This window comes from Sinocyclocheilus rhinocerous, unplaced genomic scaffold, assembly GCF_001515625.1.
Source record: "Sinocyclocheilus rhinocerous isolate Xijiao unplaced genomic scaffold, SAMN03320098_v1.1 scaffold951, whole genome shotgun sequence".
NCBI lineage: Eukaryota > Metazoa > Chordata > Actinopteri > Cypriniformes > Cyprinidae > Sinocyclocheilus > Sinocyclocheilus rhinocerous.
The window spans coordinates 486,849-507,718 of record NW_015640464.1 but is presented as its reverse complement, the minus strand read 5'-3'; the positions used below and the strand labels follow the sequence as shown (position 1 = coordinate 507,718).

General features: G+C 36.6%; 3 protein-coding genes across 6 annotated transcripts in view; all 3 read right to left on the bottom strand.

Moving 5' to 3' along the window:
- Window positions 1-6,647, bottom strand: part of LOC107752988 (endochitinase A-like) — a 32,884-nt gene extending 26,237 nt beyond the window's left edge. The window contains exon 1 of the mRNA XM_016569070.1: window positions 6,425-6,647. Coding sequence (XP_016424556.1) covers window positions 6,425-6,437 — 13 coding nt within the window. The 5' untranslated portion in view covers window positions 6,438-6,647. The remainder of the gene's footprint in view (window positions 1-6,424) is intronic.
- Window positions 6,648-7,316: 669 nt separating this feature from the next.
- Window positions 7,317-15,082, bottom strand: LOC107752993 (cytoplasmic tRNA 2-thiolation protein 1). Of its 4 annotated transcripts, none has more exons than XM_016569075.1 (3): window positions 14,988-15,082; window positions 10,887-11,400; window positions 7,317-8,628 (listed from the first exon to the last, which is right to left on the bottom strand). In XM_016569075.1, the coding sequence occupies exons 2-3, from the start codon at window positions 11,380-11,382 to the stop codon at window positions 8,093-8,095; spliced, it is 1,032 nt and encodes a 343-aa protein (XP_016424561.1). In that variant the 5' UTR covers window positions 11,383-11,400; window positions 14,988-15,082; the 3' UTR covers window positions 7,317-8,092. The 4 variants fall into 4 exon arrangements, with proteins under 4 accessions (XP_016424561.1, XP_016424560.1, XP_016424559.1 ...); XM_016569074.1 differs by lacking the exon at window positions 14,988-15,082 and adding an exon at window positions 12,513-12,769; XM_016569073.1 differs by lacking the exon at window positions 14,988-15,082 and adding an exon at window positions 12,652-12,769.
- LOC107752990 (alpha-(1,3)-fucosyltransferase 9-like) lies at window positions 12,924-14,994 on the bottom strand. The gene is made up of 2 exons (XM_016569072.1): window positions 14,789-14,994; window positions 12,924-14,475 (listed from the first exon to the last, which is right to left on the bottom strand). The coding sequence occupies exon 2, from the start codon at window positions 14,465-14,467 to the stop codon at window positions 13,358-13,360; it is 1,110 nt and encodes a 369-aa protein (XP_016424558.1). The 5' UTR covers window positions 14,468-14,475; window positions 14,789-14,994; the 3' UTR covers window positions 12,924-13,357.
- Window positions 15,083-20,870: the final 5,788 nt, after the last annotated feature.

Here is a 20,870-nt window from a genome sequence, read left to right as displayed (position 1 = left end):
TATATATATATGTAAGCTTATTGGTAGATTAATTTCTATCACTGCTGTGAACTGACCACCACAGAATATCAAAAACTTCATACATAGTTAGATCCACATAGCAGCGCATATACATCAGCTTGACTGAAAAACTTGACTGAGAAATGCTGTTGGCTGTTGTGTGATGGCAATTTAACCTATTACAAAAACAAATGTTTATTATTAGGTTGAGTTCAGTTATTTATAAGTCAGTTACTTATTGACGCTTTTATTTCTATATTAAATAACATGACGCTTCCATATCGCGTTTGAATCCAGTAAAGCGTTTTTGTGACATAAATATATATTTGTGAATATGTTTTTTATTTGCAAATATCATTATTTATTTGTGAATTTAATTCATGTTTGTGAAACTTTAAGATTTATTTGTGGATCCCATTCTATTTATTTGTCAATATGTTTAATTTTTGTTAATCTCTTTACATTTATTTGTGGATCATAATCTATTTATTTGAAATTAAGCAACAATTCTATCTCCATAAAAGACCATCCGCTGATAAAACCCGGTAACTCTATTGAGCTAATCTTCATGTATTCTGCATGCCATTCTTCATGGCGCTCATAAAAAGCCCTTGTTTCAGATGTGTGTGTGACCTGCACTTCTCAACAATCTGAGGGTATAAGTCCCTAAAAATGCTTTTGATTAGGACTGAAACTAATCGAAGAGAGAAAACTGAAAATAGTTTTCAAACAACCAAATATGACGGTGTTCAGAAATCAGTGAACTCAAACTTGATGCAGTGAAAGATTGTAAGATGCTTTAATCTTACAAACAAGTTAATAAAAGTTCACGTTTCTCGCACAAGGTACCAAATAATTAAAGAAAACCTGACACATAAGTCAAACGGGGTACGCTGTATTATAGGCCTGCACAATTTGTGGAAAAACGTACTTGTGATTTTTCTGAAAATAAAAAAAAATGTGATCATGATTTAAAATGTGATTTAAAAATTCCAAATCTGCTGTGCTTGTTTGTAGGGCTGCCCATGTTGGCCAACATTTTGTGATTTTATATCAATAAGCCTATAAAAATAAAATAAAATAATTATTATTACTACTGTTACTAAATAATATATAAAAATGACTAAATAAAAACAGAAAAATATTTTTTCACTTTAAAATAAAAAAATGTAGTACTTACAACAACAACAATACTAATAATTTTATTTTACATTACAACTGTAAAATTACAATACTAATATTTAAGGCTGTCTTAATTTCTTCATTTTCAAACAAACGATAAACCATCAGACTTTTATTTTGCCCTTAAAGCTACTCTTATTAATTATTATTTATCAAGATGTTTCATGTTGCGTTCCTAAATGCACATTAAAGTGACCCAAACTCAGATACAGAGATGGAGTTTGTGTGGAAACGCTGCAAACACAGGTAGGTAACGAGCTGCTCGCGTGTAAATGAACACAGTGCTGCGCTTCACTCTGAAACACGCAGTGCATACATTTATTTAATTGAGCATCACACCATTTGCAATTTCATACTAACAAATTTCACAATTTATTTTGATTAATCTTTCCAAACCTGTACGACCTTCTTTCTTTTGCAAAACACAAACAAATGTTGTCCTAAATCGGTTTCAGTATTTTTTGTCCATACAATGTTGTTTGCACCCCAGCGTTCTTCAAAAGATCTCCTTTTGTGTTCAACAGAAGAAAGAAACTCGTACAGGTTTGGACTGACATGAGGGTGAGTAAATGATAACAGAATGTTGAATTTTGGTCAACTAACCCGTTTTCAAGGGCACACCAACACCGCTCTGACTCATCTCAGAAGCCCTGAACTTCTTGAGCGGGTCTAAAACGTGGTCGTGGAGCTCAACACAAAGCCACTTCCTTCTCTACTGTTTCCTGAGGAAGTGAGGCTGGACCCTGAAGCCTGGGTCTGAGGGCCGGTTGGGCCATGGAGGAGTATGTGTGTGTGTGTGAGTGTGTGTGTGTTTGTGTGTTGGGAAGGGGAAATTTAGTCTGTGTCTGGGTCTCTGCCATGTCATTTTTCTATTCCTCCTTTTTCGAAAATATTCCAGTGACAAGCACTTTATCTGTGCACAGACAGAGAAAATGCTGTGCAACAAAATCAAAGCCAATCAGAATGATGCGTGGACGTGTTCTGAAGAATCACAATGATTCTGAACAGAATTAAAACTAAATACACTACTGTTCAAAAGTTTCAACATTGTTTTCAACAGTGATAATAATCAGAAACGTTTCTTGTGTGTCAGATCAGCATATCAGAATGATTTCTGAAGGATCATGTGACACTGAAGACTGGAGTAATGATGCTGAAAATTCAGCTTTGATCACAGGAATAAATTACATTTGAACAGATATTCAAATAGGAAACATTTATTTGAAATTGCAATAATATTTCATAATATTACTGTTTTTACTGTATTTTGTTTCAATCAAATGCCGCCTTGGTGAGCAGAAGAGACTCTTTCAAAAACATTAACAGATCTTACTGACCTCTTTTTTTTTTTTTATATATATATACTTTTTTTGCGTATTCATAACTACATACAACATGCTTTTAATGTTTTTCTTGATCAGAAAATATCTGATGCTTCTCAGCTCATGCAATGATTCTCTACTGTCCGCGTTTGATATTTAACATACATTTTAATGCCACAGAAATTAAACAGCTGATAAAATATTGTGAAGCATATAATGTTCATGCCCAATTAAGACAGAAATTCCAATCTAAACAGATAAGATTGCTTTATATATCTTCAATAAACCACAGACGGGTGTTACGTTGTCCACTAGAAATGTAAAAGAGCGTCTGATCAAGCATTAGTGTTTCAGCAGTCTGTGGTTGAGTGGGCCAAAGACAAATTCTTAAAAAGACAAATCAGCATTGTTCTGTGATTCCCCACAAATTACTACCTTGACGACTCGTCCAATGAGGCCCAGATGAGAAACAGCATTAACTCGAACAACACGCTCATTGTGCACCTGTGTATTATGACCACAGCAGCCTCTTTAACAGCGAGAGAGTGTGTGTGTGTGTGTGTGTGTTTGAGCATAAACACATATCTGGATCACCACAGGGGAGAATACTGAGCTTTATGCTCAGGGGAGCCATGTTGGGGTCAGGACGTTAGGAATCACTTCCTTTGGCTCTCATTTTTTAATACAATTACACACAAACCCAATATGGAAAACACAGAATCCAGTCACAAAAACGGAATTTACAGTTTAATGCAGAATGTCACAGAATTGGGATGAATAAATCAAAACTAGGGCTGTACACTTAATTAAATCGCGAAATGGACTAGTGTCTGTGAATATTAAAGCACAAAAAGACTATTTAAATATGGATGTTCTGTGTCTCTGTGTGAACGAATGGCACTGTTTTGTCTACTACACATACTGTAGCACGCTTGAGGCTTGTGTTTTCAGCATCTGCCATCACACTATATGAGGACATGAACACATGAACTTCACCTCAACAGCTGCTTTGAGAGTCACTTTAACAGCATTTTACCGTTTAATTTCAGAAGACTAGGCTATATCGTCAGATACACAGAGAAACTCAACAGTCTTCTTTACAAACTACTGAAATAAAAGTTTGGATTAACTTGAAGAAATTATAACAAATATTTCACTATTGCACAGTAGAATGTACAAAATAATAACAGTCCAATTTTCATCCATGTATTAATTTAAACTGTAAATCTCAATTGTTCAGCACTTTGTTTTCCACAAAAATGAAATGAATTGTTAAAATTTGATTACATTTTAAAACATCAATTAAGTTGTTAAAGTTGTATACTACTATTTGAATGACACCATTTTTATAATAAATTTGTATCAAATCATAAAACTTAGAATAAAAAAAAAACAAAGATTAAAACAGACAACACAGAATTTCTGAAAAAATAAAATGAATATAATGAAAAAAATTTAATGGATTTCATAGGGATTGTTCAAATTTCATTTGATTACATTTTAAAAGAAAAGTTGTTCAACTTTTATGCATTTATTTGGTTAATATTATTATCATATTTCATAATATATAACTTTATTAATAAATCATAACTGAAATCAGAGAATCCAGAAAAAAATAAAAACAGACATTATTAAAACAAAATTCTGAAACAATAAAACACCTTTCATAAGGCCATATTATTGTTAAAGGGGTCATATGATGCGATTTCAATTTTTCCTTTCTCTTTGGAGTGTTACAAGCTCTTGGTGCATAAAGAAGATCTGTAAAGTTGCAAAGACTGAAGTCTCAAATCCAAAGAGATATTCTTTATAAAATTTAAGAGTCAACCACACCTACCTAAAACGCCTCGTTTAGACACGCCCCCACATATCTACGTCACTGTGTGGGAAGACTTGCATAACGCATTGAACCTTAAACAGCATAAACACATTTCATTACACCAAATACACGAAATAATGTTCTTTTTAGCAGCATCATATGACCCCTTTAACATCAGTTGTTCAAGTTTTATGAAAACTCTTTGATTTTGAAAACTTAATAAACTCATTAAAATGGAAGTAGTGAAGAATTTTGGAAAAAAAATGGATTTCATAGGGCCCAAAGTGTCCAAATACATTTTGAGGTCATTTGGCCTCATCAGCAGGCTAATTCTTAATCCAAAACACTGATCGCCTCTAACGAAGCTAATAAAGCATTCCACTGTGAGCAGCTGGTTGGAAAAATTCCTCTCATTCGCCCTTTGACCCTCTAGTGAGTCAGTTCCCTCCCCCACTCCAAAGCAAGGCGCTGGACTTCCCCGTGTGATGCAAACAGCTGTAGAGCAGCATCAGATCCAAACTCAAACTCAAACACACTGACGGCACGCACTCGTCTGTCACATTCACGAGCTGAGCTCTGAACACAATCACCTCTTTCTCCAGCCGACAGAGACTGTTTGGTCAAAACAACACGCACTAAACTACAACCAGCAAATATATTCCTTCTTCAGACGTCAGATAATTTGTACTGTTGCTCATATGTCAGAGTCAGCCAGTCATTACTGCAACACAATTAAGTGATAATGACCAGCTAGCTGTGCATCATCCCACTTATCACAGGACAGCTTCCGAAATGAACATACATTTCCATTTATGCATTTGGCAAAGGCTTTTATCCCAGCGACTGACACTGAATTTAAGCCATGCAGTTCATCAGTTCATGCATTCACAAATCAAACCTATTACCTTGCTGTTTGAGCAAATGCTGATCTGAGATCAAATTATTTTATTATCTGACTCTGTAGAGACAGCAGAGAGACGGAAGGCTGACCAGATGAGTGGTCTGTTATACAGTGTTGTCCTGGACAACGGTCATTATTCAGAAATATTTGACCGCTGAATGCTGAAACTGACCAATCAGAATGAGAGCCTTGTAATAAAAGGCAATGCATAGTTTGGACAGCAATCAACCCATGTCTTTTGACGTTAAAGGAATAGTTTACCTCACCACGACTCCAGTCCATCAATTCATGACTGAAAAAGCTGTGTTTGTAAGAAACAAATCAATCATTAAGACGATTTTAACTTTAAACCATTGCTTCCAGCCAAAATAGGAGTCTTTTATCCATTGCTTTCTCCAGTGAAAAAGTCGTCTCATCTGAATCCGAAGAGAAATCTGCGCAGATCAGGCAAAAACAGTCCAAAACAGATATGAAACAAATATGTTGGTGGATTTTGATGTGAGAGGAAAACAGGAGATGGACTTTTTTTTTAACATGTTGAAATGAAGCTTTTTTTTTTTTGTCCAATTAGGCAAAAATACCTTTCAAATGTGCAGTTCTGATTGTTGATACAATGCATCTTTACAGATGGTATTTTCTCTTTGATAATGTGATCATGTATGATTAAAATGCACTGATAATATTTACATTTTAAATCTTAGATCAAATCTGTGATTCTATTTGTATTCTCTTCTCTTCCCTGGAGCTACAACCTGCAATTACTGTGCATTTGATAAACTTTGACTTGACTGGTGTCAATAAATAACGTTTTTTGGCTCTGACTGAATGTATAAAGAAAAGAAATACAAACTTAATGACAAACAATGTGCAACGGCGAGATTCCGCACAAGCAGTATCACTTTAAAGAGATAACCAACATTTATTGACTAAAGATGCTTCCCATAGAGGAAAAACGGCGTTCAGCCCAACATTGCTAATAAATCAGCCTAATAATATTGTTACTGTAACAGAGACTAATGACGCGTTCAGCAGAATGGAACGTGAAGAGTTACATTGTATCACGGTGTCGTCGCGTTCAGTGGAACTGTTACTTTGTGCGTTAGCCTATTGGCTACTGTAGTTAGCCTCTCTCCCTCTTATTTGTCCGCTATGTTTGTGTCTCTCTGCAAACAACATGTGGGTGAATCTGGGTGTCTTTACCTAGATCGTCCATGTTCGCGCGCTTCCAGAAGAGCTCCGCTCCTGATCCGAATCTGGAGAACAGTGTGTAGAGCTCGTTATCAGAAGACACGTCTCTGCTGAAGTTTTTCCTGCTCCTCCAGACGCAGGTCTGTGTGGCTGGACCGGACTGGACCCCCTAAACATCACAGAACAGAGGAACTCACTTCACTGCAGCGGCCCCTGGCGGCCGAAGAGCGAAACAGCGTCGAGAAAGAGCCGGGAACTTTTCATTTCACATATTTATGAATATGTAGTCATATATATATTTTTTATAATGTTATTAACAATACGAGGCTTCAATCAAACTTTTATAAATGGCATGTGTAGGTGTAGACCTACTATGTTTTTGGTTTTGATAGACTATATATTTCGGAAAGTAATCAAGTTTGAAAATCTCTCATCGACTTAACACTGTCAGCATTTATAATGTAACTGACAGTGACAATGTCACCATTAACACAATAGTCATTTATTTTGTATGTTAATATCAGTCTTTGTATCTATGCTTACATGTCTTCCAAACTATCATTTTCAATTTAAAATTAAATATTGTTTGCTCCCTTGTAGACGCTACATGTGCAGCCGTAAGAAGCTGTTTTGACTTGATCGGATTCTTATAAATTGGGGTTAAGGTTTTATGATGTAACTAAATGTATTCAGCTTGATTCAGTTATATAAAATACTTTGACTGGAATAAAGCTGGGTAAATTTCATATTTCACCCAAAAACAATCTATTTTAGGACAAATTAGATTTTTTTGTTTATGTATTTTTATTTTCCTTTTTTTGCATTTGCATAAATTTCCCTTTGAAAAATACTTGAATACATCACTGAGATACATAAATGAAAAGGAATAAATAAAAATATGCGGTTCCTCTGCTGTGTGAACATTCAAAGACATCGAGAATTGACACAAGATAGTGAAGAGATCCTGAAGCATTCGAGATACGCAGATACAGACGATTCATTTAATGCACTGACACTCTGTATTTGTGTAAACGTGCAGCACAAAAAGGACAAATTTCAAGGACAAATATATATTTGTATTTCAGTTCAATTCTATAATAAAGTCTCTGCTAAATGAAGAAAGAATAATAATCATGAAATATTATCAAATAAATAACCTGAAAGCCAGAGGAAGCTGATCACGTATCACGTGTGTGTGCGTATGATTAAAATGCACTGAAATCATATTATCCGTTTTATCATGTCACAAACTGAAGAACATTAAAAACCTATAAAACACTCCGTCTTTACATGCCAGGAAAAAACTGAAAAACAAAAGGAGAAATGATGAGTAACTTTATTGTCATGATATTGTTTAAATAAATAAAAAAAGCATAATGAGCATTTGAAATATTTCTCCTTATGTGAACGTGGCATAACTTGGAAAAGTTCATGTTTGTCTTTAAAACAGGCATCTCTGATTTTGAATAGCGGTTTGTACGTTGCTTTTTCAGCGAACGCATTAACACAAGATGTGTTACATTCAGTCCACTGTGGTTGAAATAAAAAAATAAAAATACAAAATTGCCGGAGACTTCCAAAATCGTCTCACATTATGAACATTCATTTCAGAGCATCTTTAAAACACAGATGACACGTAACTCAAATGTCCAGTTTTTAAAATCAAGTCCTGATTTTGTGTCAGAAGTCCACTGCCTTCAGTTTCTTCTCCTCCTGTTCGGTCAAAGGCTCCTGAGCCAGAATTTTGCCGTGCAGACGGTGATGTTTCCCGATGCCCAGTTTGGGTAAACCTCGATTCAGGCCCTCCAGCAGAACACAGGACTTACACAGGGCCTGACTGGAGATGTAGCCGCAGCGCGAGCACGTTCCCTGCACCGGCATCTTCACCCCTTCCTTTATAGAGAGCGTCTCGCCGGAGTGGATGACGTCTATGATGGAGCTGGGCCTGATGGACTCCAGGTCTTTGAGGAAGGCGCGAGCGTGTCCCCGGTAGGCGTTGGGCGAGTAGATGCACTCTGTGGAGAAATAATCAAGCTTCTTAAAATAGGCGTAGAGGACGATTTCTTTCTCGTAGGCGTATTTGAGGGGCTTGCAGCGTGGGATGGCACCCTCTCCGTCACTAGCCGTGCTGATGGAGGTGCAGCGCCGGAGACGAGCGATATCTCCACGCAGGACATTCATCAGCACCGTCTCTGCCACGTCGTCTGCATTGTGACCTGCTCAATAAACAAAAAAAGTTATGGAGGACCAAACTTGCATAAATAAAAAAACAAAAGGAAAACAAAGGAAGAAATGATACATTTTAATTAATTAATTAAAGCTTTTTTATTATAAAGTTTATTATTTTCTGTGTTTATTTGTAATTTTTTATTCTTTTTAACTTTATTTTAAATTCTTTCATTTATTTGTATATCTATTTGCATATTTCTTTATTTATTTCTACTTTTCTGTGTGCAACATGGAAATGAGGGAGCTGGTCCTTTCTGCATCATTGGTTGAAAAGCATCAGATCTTGTCTATTACATTTATTTTTATTTTTTATTTTTACAGGCTTGGTCATCCATAAAAGAGAAGTGTTAACTCTATTTAACTTTTTTCTTTCTTCACGAGGATGATTTTTGGTCTATCCTTGTCCCTTTCCTTTCTATAGGAGTTCAGACTATTTGAGAGCGTTTCAGAATAATTTTAGAGATGAAACAGGAAAAAATGAACTAAGCGTTACACTGTATAAAACATAAAATATAAATGTATAAATCCTTATAAATTAGTCTCATGGTTTTGTAGGTGTAATCTGATATATTCAGGATGATTCAATCAGTCATATTAAATAATATTTTTGATTTGGAAACAAACATTTTCACGTCATATTTTGCCCAAAATGTAAAGAAAAAAAGACGCAATTATATTTTGCATAAACTTTAATATTAATTTAATTACATTTCTCTTTAAAAAATACTGTAATGTGTAACTTGATTTTGTATTATTATAACTTAATTTTATGTTTAGTAATGTGTGTCAGTAGATGATCATTTTAGAATTAGTTATACAGTAAACAATTGAAAATGGAAATATATAACATGAACTGAAATATCAGGATTAAATTCTCAGAGGACCTTGAAAGAATCGAAATACATCTCCATTTCAAAACACACATGCAAATGTATTAAGGTTGAGATGGTACAATGCAATTTATTAAAAAGTCACATATTTTACACCTTTCTGGAGTTTTATTTTAGGTTTTGATGTCCTTAAGAATATATATTTGCGGTATAAGTACCAAAAACCATCTCAATATATTTTTACAGCTCCTTTCTCAGGAGCTCTGCTGAGAACAGGTCGATTTTGGCCTGTCTAATTAATATTCATGAGCCTCTCTTCTGATTGGCCTGTTGTTTTCTGAGTGGCGCATGGCCATGCCAACCACAGGTAACTAGGGTCAGCGACGTCACAGCGCTAGCTGGAAGCAGCTAAACAAAGGAGAAACTGGAGGCGGCCCATTCAAACCAGTGCAGAGCTTCAAATTTGAAATTTGTTCGCATATCTGCTGCCACTGCCAGACAAAAAACCGACGACAGCTGTGGTTAAACGCGATAAAACGAGCAGACTGGACAGAAACGATCGTCAAAAATGCTCGCGTTTGCAGCGCATACTTCTTATCAGAAAAGGTTCAATAAAGTATTGTCTTTTGTTGTTATGGGTGCGTTTACAGATTATGTTTCTTGCATCTCACGAGTCACGACTATGTCGTGTATGAAATAATGTCTGTGTGCATGTGTGTAAAACAACAAACTGACGATTTATATATAATCATTTGTAATTGTATATACATTGTTGTAATTAATTGTGGCTGGAACAATAATGTAGCTGTAAAAATAGTTTCCTGCTGAAATTGAAATATATATACATCTTCATCATGACTAGATAGACACCGTGAGTTTGTCTTTACTATACACGTTAGATGTGATCCACCTCATAGTAACAATCCTGTCAGATCGTCCATCCTTTGAGTGAGAGTGTAACGTTACAGGTCGGCCGATCTGGTTTCGTGGTTAAAGTTAACCTTTTCACATGTTTCCGTGTTGTTGTTGCTCAGCAATGGCATGGACGCGATGTTGTCTGGGGGTTTGGCAAAAGGACAGTGGGACGGTGGGCGGTGCTCGGGGTGGTGACTGAAGGCGGTGACTGTGTCGTTCTGACGTCAACTTTTTACGGAAGTCACAACGGTTCGTGAAAAATCACAGCTACTTTATGCAGGCTGTGTGCATTTTACTGTGGACTGACTGTTTGGAAACTTATATGGTAGTTAAATAGCCCCTAGACCTCAGTTATCGTGAAAAAAGCCAGGAAATTTCAGTTTTGACAATATGGGACCTTTAACACCGAAACACATGGTTTGTCTTGCAGAATGTCTAAAATCTCACACACACATGCTTGATCAAACCGGAGAAGGCAGTGAAAGACCGTGATTACTTGCCTGTGCATATCTTGTCCACTTTCAGCATCACGGCTCCTCGGTCCAGCGCCTGCCTGCGAAACACACCGCAGAAAGTGCAGTTATTCTTCAATCCCACCTGCTTCACGATGGCGTCCATGGTCCAGCCGTACAGCTCTTCATAAGCCACGATCTTCAGCGGCAGCTCATACTGCTGCTGGTTCCTCTTCACCGTCTCCAGCGAATCATCTCTGTAACCCGTGATGCCCTCATCCACCGACAGCAGCAGAAGGTTCAGGCCGTAATCATAGCGCTCGTTCAGGACCTTCATCACATGGGCCAGAACGGTAGAGTCCTTCCCGCCCGAGGCACCGATGGCCACGGTCTCTCCACGGTTAAAGAGTCCAGCGGACACGATGGTTTGATGGATCTCCTCCTCGAATGCCCAAAAGAAGCAGTCCTTACAGAGAGAGTGTCCGGTCTTGGGCCGTTTGAGCACGGCACGTCTCTGGACGCAGTTACTGCACTGGACCGGCATGATGACGCACACAGGGCACTGCAGAGCATTTCAGAGAAATATCAGATCAAAACACAGACGTAAAAGCAGCTATATATTTTTTTGTATAAAGACCTAATTTTTACTTTCTATATATAAGGGGTCTGAATACTTAGGACCATGTGATATTTCCGTTTTTCTTTTTTAATAAATCTGCAAAGATGTCAACAATTCTGTGTTTTTCTGTCAATATGGGGTGCTGTGTGTACATTAATGAGGAAAAAAAATTAACTTAAATGATTTTAGCAAATGGCTGCAATATAACAAAGAGTGAAAAATTTAAGGGGGTCTGAATACTTTCCGTACCCACTGTATATATATTATAAATACTACTTTAAAAAATATTTATTTTATATTATGTGTCATTATTACATTTTTCTTTTTGACATAGCAATGTTAGATGGATTATTTAAAACCATTTAAAAATCAATTTATTTATGAAATTCTTCATTTAATTATTTTATTCTAATTATTTATCTATTTAGTTAATCTCATTTATTTATTTTATTTCTCTATATTTTTCCACAGACCTCCCGCACTTTCTTGCAGGCCCTAGTTTGAAAACACCTGCTTTAACCCTTTCAGGGACTTAGTATTATTTCCATTTCCAACATAAATGTTCTTTAGATTGAAGGAAAGCGATGATCCTTCTAAAAAAAAAAAAAAATGTTATTTTGAATATTACTTTGAATATGTCCTCTGAAAGTAACATGCTACAAAATAGAAATATATAACATAACCTATGCAACTAAAAAGCATATTAACTTAAATACAATTCTTAAAGATGTAATAGCATTTCCCATAACAGGAATGAAAGTTGTTGGATTGAATTGTAAAAGTGCATTTGTATGCACCTGGACCCTAGTGATTACAAGCAGAAATCACCTCAAAATGACCCTAAACCCGTGCACACGTTTGTTTAATGGTTTGTTACTCGCTTAAGGGGTGAATAAACTAATGCCTGAAATAAATTCAGTGCCTGAAAGGGTTAAAGAATTACTATAAAACTATAAATGAATATGGAAGTTCACAGCGTTCGAGAGAATCAGGGTATTCCAGAACAATTTTAGAGAGTTAACACATTAAAATGCATTAAAACAAAAAATACAAACCTTTTTAAGTATTTCCTACGGGGTGTGATTCATTTCAACGAGTTAAGACGTAAGACATAGCACGAAGACGTGCTAAAGAAAATAAATGTTAAACCGTTATAAAACAAAGATCTGATGAGCTTAAAGATAAACAATAAACCTAGTCTCCTGACTTAAAACACAACTGACAGGATTGTTTCCTTCATCCAGAACATCTCTACTGCTTTGGCTGTAGTATAGAACACACGTTTCACGCACGTGACGTCACTGACGCTGCGCACGTCTTGAACGTCAGTCTTCACGTTGACTAGGAGCTCAGGCGCCCTCTTTTGTCCTGGCGACAAAAGATTTTATATCTGACCTTTTACGTCGAAAATATAATGAACATGAGGTAGCAGTACTTTAAATGCATTGTATTTATTTTAAGTGCACAATAAGCTTTCGAGTGTAAATAAGGTTTTGGACCATTGGTAAATAGCAACAAATTGCTTTTTAAACACGAGTGCAGAGTTGGGTTGACAGGTTCAAAGACACTGCCTTATATTTATGTAATTAACATAACCAAAACTTAAATTACAAAAAGAAATGGTGTTGCTAACAAGCTGCACGTGAGGACATTTGTATTTGAAAAACAACCAGCCAACAACAATTACAGACATGAAGAATAAGTAGCCTATGTATACACACAAACTTATAATTGTTGTCTTTCTTCCTGAATATGATCCAAAGGTGATTTAAAAGGGATTTGCAGATGAAAAGATTCAAACTCAAGTGATACATTATTTAAAATAATATTTAAAAATTTATATAAAAAATATTTGTGGAGTAAAATGAATCACTAAATCACTCCAAAACCTGAGGTGACATTAACTGAAGTACCAATCATAGAGATCATGAGCTTCTTTATATTCCCTGTGTCGTGCGATATAGTCACAGGCAGTGCAAATAGCCAGAATAAACTCTTGTCTCTGCAATATTAAATGAGGACTTGGAGTGAGATGTTTCCTCCAGTTAAAGTACTTGCGATATGCATCTTCATCCTTGTCCAGCTGAAGCAGATATTCGGCTAGTGACTTTGGATCTGGGAAGTCATCGACATGAATGAAGGACTCGGCAGGAACAAAGTTCTCATAGTTTCTTCTCGGAGGACCCAACACCACAGGGACGGTACCTGCCGCGAGTGGCCCATTTAACTTCTCAGTGATGTAGTCTTTGTGGATGGAGTTCTCAAAAGCAAGGTAAAATTTGCAACTAGCCATGGTTGGATAGTAGTCGTCGTAACCCAGAAACCTTGAAAAAGCCTTTCCGAACAAAGTCACTTGGATGTATTTGCTGAATTCCCTGTAAAAAACGTTCCTTGTGTCAACACCAGTTGATGGATCCTTGTTACTTACAACCCAACACACCAGTTTGTCCTTTTTGGGAATTACAAAATCCTCATTAGGTTTTTTCCTGGTGATCAAGCGCATCCGTACAGGAATATCAGCATCCTGTCTGTAGCTGAGAGTGAGATTGAACAGGTTTTCCAGACCTGGGATCCTTTTGGTGTTGGTTGGTGATTCCAAATGCAACCAAATCCACCTTTGGAACGGAGGACGAGGAGACGGAGGAAGGTTGGACAGATCAGTGATGGCTCTATGATAAACAATGACATTATCTGCACTGTTGTAGAGAGCTCGATCATCCGTCAGTTGACAACTATCAATATTGTAAAACGTTTTGCAGTCACTGAAATCAAACCTATAATTTTCAGGCCAAACCCATAACAGAAGTACAGGTTTCTCCTCTGCTTTATCAGTAAGAGAGTTGTTACTCTTGGCACAGTTATGTACTGAGTTTTGTTTGGGTTTAGGAAGTGGCGGTGGACAGTTGTGAGAAGGTGAGAACCGGGAAAACATGATGCTCATAGAGATGACACCTGCAAATGTCACTATTACACCCAAACGGCACAGCAATGAGCCATTTTTGCTTGACATCTTCTGATCTAAAAAGAATAATAAAAGGGAAGTGATCAGACTCGATCACCACCGAAAATAAAAACACTTGATATTAAAAGGTATTTTGAATGAGATATAAGTGTGTCTGTTCTGTGGGAGAGACAAAAACTACAGCACAGATAATGGAAGCTAATCGTTGTTTTATTTGCTAAATTAGACATATGTCTCATTCAATTAGATAAGATTCAAATAGTGCAAAGTCTGGAAACAATGTAGTAAATCAGTATAAGTAATAAATAAGAAGTAAATAAATAAATAAATAAATAAAGTAAACAAATATGTAAATAAATAAATCCTCACCACTTTTAAGAGCCCTTGATTAAAAGAAATTTTGAGTTCTTTGTCGCATATATTGACAACGTGTTCAGTCAGTGCCAGAGGATTACACTACATGTATGCTGAAAGACGGAAGTTTCAGACTAGAGAAGTATCGGATCGGAAATTATTCTGAAAAAACCCGTGAAAGCCAGCGCTTGCAAACTCACGAGTTCAGACACACCTGTTGCGGTTGAGCGAACCAAGTTCGAATCCCAGTTCGTGGACCCTCCCGATCTTGTCCGAACTCTATTTGAATGAAGGCGAAAATGCCAAGATCATTCTGAGCCTTCTATGCACATAAACCATGTATGCACATGTTACCCACTAGGTTTAACTGCCGCCAGCATCAGGTCACACATTTTCAGTTTAAGTTCAACAGATGTTTGAGATGTTAAAAAGTCTCGTTTGTCAAGGATTCTTCTAAAACTTCAGGTACGATGCTCTTGTAGTCATTTTGCTGGTTGTCCGTTCCAGACAATTTGTCTCACTCATGGACTGAATAGACCCATGGATCCACACCGTGACCTATTAATATAGATGTATATCCTTAAGATACTCCTCAGACAAATCCTAACGGCAAACACACAGTACATTTAAGCAGTCAGACAAATTATTGTCTGGGAACATATACAATACGCAATGAGTAACGCAGGCAAAAGCAGGAAATACAGTTCATGAGAGTCGCCTGAGAACACGCAGGAATCAATGCAATAGTGACCTCTAGTGGAGACATGCTATGATCAAAAATAACTTGACTTCCTATGTTCTTCTTCTTCTTCTTCTTTTCAGTTTAACGGCGATTGGCATCCAGCTTATTGGTGCATTACCGCCCCCTTCTGCTCCGGAGTGTGGATCAGATAATAGGTTATCTATTCCCTTTACCTGATATCCCTTATTAACTATTCTTGTGTTTAATTGAAGCACTTCATACAGGATATCTTGCCGAGCTTTTGAATGGAATGACCTTAAACTCGCTAAAACGACTTCCTATGTTCCTATGTTCAAATTACTCATAAAACAAAATTAAACATAGCCTACGTGTTTGTTTTGTAACAGCATATGGCATCAATAAAGTGTGTGAAGTAACGAATTACAAATACTCATGTTACTGTAATTAGCTAGTTTTTTTTTTCATATATTGTACTTTTTTGAGTGGTTTCAAAATTGTGTACTTTTACTTTTACTTGAGTACATTTTTAGTGATGTATCTGTACTTTTACTCTGCTATTTTCCCTCCGTTTGTGGTCGTTACATGCTTGTTTTAATATCCATCAATGTGATTCACTGAAAAGAAATAAATAAATAAATAACGTCACTTGTTTCTGAATATTGATTATGTAGGCACGACTGTAGTTAAGTAATTTTGGCCAGAATTAAGCCAGAAGTGCCGAATGTAACAACCCAGTAAGTCAGATTTGGCCCAGACTTGCTGTTGCTGTTGCTCTGACTCTGTTGTCATCTGTAAATTTGTTAACAGACAGTAAGGATTTTTAACTGATTAATCGCCTCTTTCGTTTGCTGCATGTTTAAAAAAACACGCTAAACATAAATTTTACATTTTTGAGAGGAAAAATATAACAGATAGCTATGTCACGTAGCCTATAAGTCGCATTTTATACATTCAGAAATAATAGGCTACCTGCAGCAGTAGGTTCACTACATGGTTTCGTCTCACCTACGCAGCCTAGAGTCACTGAGTGAGATCAGATGGTAAACTGTCAAATTAGAGATGTCTTCGAGTTCGACGAAGATGTGAGTCCGGTCATCAAAAGATCTAAATATTTGTGGATTGGAAACAAATGGAAAATTGACAAGATTTTGCTGCAATTCTATGGATGTTTTGCCTGACAGGTCTTCGAGCCAGTCACGTGACTGAAAACGAATTGTATCCTCTAAATTTGAAAATGCGCAACACCATTGGTTCGTATGCTTTGTATCATGCCAGTAAAGTTACTGGAATCTCAATTTGCTGATTGCGATGCAGATTTAAAAAAAAATAGGATACACATCTCAACCACAAACGTCTCTGTTCATGGTATGTAAACACTCAATTCTATGTTTTAAAATATAATGTCTGAAAATATATCAATGAATAACCTGATACAAGTAAGGTGCTTTATGTCTTAAGTTCTTACTCTGCAGCAAACGGTTTATATGTATTTACATATAGGGCTATACAGCCATCTAGAGGCTACACCCTGATATTGCAGAAGATAAATGGTGCATAATTTAGAGGTTAATATTTAGTAAAATCCACTTAAAAATATTAATGAGCTAAAATCACAAAAGCACAAATATATATTCATTCTTATATAATGCTGTCTTCATTAATTTGTATGTTCATATATAAGTGTTTGGGCTGTTTAATATTAGGATTTTGTTTAAAATCCCCACCGCAGCCCCGCCCTACAACATCAAGCCCCACCCCCAGATAAAATATATTCCCGCGGCTATGGGTAGGTCTCTGATTAAATACTAATACCTACCTAGTGGTCAAAAACAATTACAAAAGTAATAGGTCAGTATTATTAAATTGCAGACAAAGATTTTGGATAACTAGGTTGGCTTGTATGTTGGGTGCGGAATGGGTGCGGCAGGGGGCCCAACCTCATTTTCTTTCATAGGGCCTAGCTATAAACAAGCCAAAACAAATTAATTTAAAGCGAAACAGAAAGTAAAGTTGGGCTCATATACCTCTCTCATTGGGCACAAATCCAGAGGTGACCGCGCATTTTCTGTAGTGGCCCCCAGACTTTGGAAGGATTTGCCCATTTTGATTAAAAACTTTTCTGTTTGATAAAGCATTTAGAACTTTTCCATTGTACAGTAGCTTACTGTTTTTATTATGCTGAAGCACTTTCTTTTATACTCTACTGCGATTTTAATTGTTTTTGTATTATTGTTTTTATTTTGTTGTGTGTGATTTTATTTGTTGTAAAGCACATTGGTCAACTTGGGTTGTTTTTAATTGTGCTATATAAATAAATTGTCATTGTCAAATGTTTCCATATTCGCAATATTTGAAGCTAAACTATTATTAGGTAAACTAGGCTTTACTTCACACGCGTTCCAATATCAATGGAAAAAAAATCATAATGAGCAAAAATGTGTCACATTGACACAAATGTGTCACGCTGAACGGAACGGTGAACGGCTGCGCAAAAAAATTGTCCTGTAAATTAACAGTAAAATATTGGCAGCTGCACTTTTACAGCATGTTACTGTAAAAATACCACTAAATTAAAACTCAAGTTCACTCATTTCATTTGCAGAAACCAACTGCACTTAAATGGGCCAACTCCCATTTGTTTATCAACTAATATGTCTAATGTTTAAGAGCATATTAGTACTGAGAACGTATTTTACTTAAGTCCACAAAAAAAACTTACTGAATTAAGCAAAATCATTAAAAACATCAGGGGCCGCATGTACAAAACCTCTCAGACATAGTCTTAAGCATTGACTTAAGTGTCAAAAATTCTTAGTTACAAGTAGGACTTTTCTAAGAGTAGGACACTTTTATAAAGAAGCTAAAAGCAACTTTTAGTACTGATTCTTAAGTGTTGACTGAGGTGACACTTAAGTGTTGCAAACTAAGGACTACAATGATGTCAACCCAAAATGGCTGCCCTCGACCTCTGAAACAGCCAATAGTGAGCATGCTCTTGTGAAATCACAGCCGCACATCACTAATCATGTAATGTAACTACAATAAAAAATTTAATTAAGACACATATTTTAATATTTAAATGTATTTTTTTTAAATGCTTTGCACTGTGCAAAATAAACACAGTTACTGATGCTTTGAAATCGTTTTCTATTGGTATGTCTCCTCGTTTACAGTTGGAGATCAGTGAATCAGTGATCAGTGATGAGATCAGTGAATCTGGCCACTAGATGATAATTACACCACCTTCAATAATTAATAATAATAATAATAATTAATTACATTTATATAGCGCTTTTCTAGGTACTCAAAGCGCTTTACATTGTCAGGGGGGATCTCCTCATCCATCATCCTCTGCTGATTTATTTCAGTTGCTTTCATCTAAGGCTGTGGCTGTGTGTCAGTTAGTTTTGTTTCTTGTTCTTTCCTTCAGTGACTCTGCTTGTTAACAGCAGGTGTTCATCAGAGTCTGAATTCACTCATTTGTTTTCAATCACTCTGTCCGGTGGACTATATGAGTAAACTAATGTAGGGACTAGTGAATGAGGGTGTAGGGTGTGATTTCAGACACAGTCTCTGAGTGTCGACTCTGAACGCTGTTAATTCACAGGATACTGCAGAAGGCTACTTTCTTCAGGTAGGCCAGGACTTCAAATGACTTCATGACCACAGAAGTGAGAGCAAAAGGTCATCAAGTCCAGTGATTTTTTAAATTTTTTTTGAGGGCCGGAATGATGGTGGAGGGTTTGAAGCAGAGACTGGGCTTTTCAAACCGACAGTAAAACACATCTTCCACAGAATGTGGGGGTGGTGTCTTGTACTTACTGATGTTCATCAGACCAGTCCATACTGATGCCGGGTCTACTGCTTTTCAGAGTAGGTTTTTTTTGCCACTCTGGGCCCGTATGTATAAAACTTCTCAGAAATGCTCTTAAGAATAGTCTTAAGCTTTGACTTAAGTGTCAAAAAATTCTTAGTAAAAAGTACTGATTTTGCAGTATGGATTGGCGGTCAGTTGGAAAGTTAATTAATTGCCATATAGTAGTGGCCAAAAGTGAGGTCCGGCCTAGGAAATTTAATTAACCCTTAATTAAAAAAATAAAATAAATGAATGTTCAAGATTTTGTAAGCATATTGCATAGTTGCTTAGAGTCAGTGGTTTTATTTGTGATAATAATGCAATGAAACATGCCAAATTGTGCGGTCATAATTTTTGGCATGCTGTCATACAAAGAAATTATGAACACATGCATAAACAAGAGGACCAATGAAATATTAATAAACCACGGTTTATCATTATTCAGTGATAGGAATGTCCTGGTGGGGATGCACATATCCTCACAGAAGCTGATATATGAAGTTACAGTCTCAGCTCGTCCAGATCGGTGGCTGCAGCTTCAAAAACACTCCAATCAGTGCAGTCGAAGCAGGCTTGTAAATCCCGCTCTACTTCATTAGTCCATCTCTTTACAGTCCTTATTACAGGTTTAGCTGATGGATCCCGATGTCAGAGAAAAATGGATTCAGTTTATTTTTAGCGAACGTCCCAGTCCCGTCAGTGCTAATTTACGCGTGTGTTCAGTACATTTCACCATTGACTCTTTTGAGAACAAATCGCAGTAAAATACTTTTTCTCACAGATCAGGACAAACTGAAATTGAGGTCCGGCCTAGGAAATTTAATTAACCCTTAATTAAAAAAATAATTGAAATGGTATTTTTGTGTATTATTTTACTATTTTATTTGTATATATTGTGAATTATTTCTTCTTTCTTCCGTGACTTGTATTTTGAAATCGCGATCTCACTGCAGAAGTTTGGGTATGTTCAGAAGTGAAAGAGAAGGAATGATGATGCAGCACAGCTCAGAAATGCGATCTTTTAACAGTTCAGCTCTGGAAAACATTTGACTAAGTAATTTACGATGTTAATCAAGTTGTTATGAAGGTTTGAATGTAACAAGTGATTTGACTGTCTTTGATGTTAAAACGAACACTGTTATTGAAGATGTGGCAGGACTAGTGAAGCTCTTCCTGCTTACATTTGGTTGGCTGGTTGTTCATTGATTGTCCTATCATCGGGCAGTGAGCGAATATATAAATTCGTGGGTGAGGTACTATGGCGTCAGAGGAACTCCATCATTTGAGGTGTGAGGCAGTTGACAACACTGGACTGTGACTGGAGCATTGATGGAAGAAAGTGATGGTAGTACCGGAAGTGATCCGGAGATGGAGGAAGAATGTAGCAGTAGGAGTTCAGGAGCAAATGATTGGAGTAAAATTGTTAATCGTAAAAGAAAGAAAACTTGTAGACAAGAATCGGGAACTGACAGTGAAAAAGACAGTATGCTGGTACGGACAAGCAAGGAGGATTTCAAGGTACTGATGAAGTTTGCAGA

Coding starts and splice junctions, on each gene's coding strand:
- LOC107752993 (XM_016569075.1), bottom strand. CDS start 11,382: ATGCCGGTCCAGTGCAGTAACTGCGTCCAGAGACGTGCCGTGCTCAAA. Junction 8,629..10,886: donor AGTGGACAAGATATGCACAG/GCAAGTAATCAC, acceptor TTTATTGAGCAG/GTCACAATGCAGACGACGTG.
- LOC107752990 (XM_016569072.1), bottom strand. CDS start 14,467: ATGTCAAGCAAAAATGGCTCATTGCTGTGCCGTTTGGGTGTAATAGTG.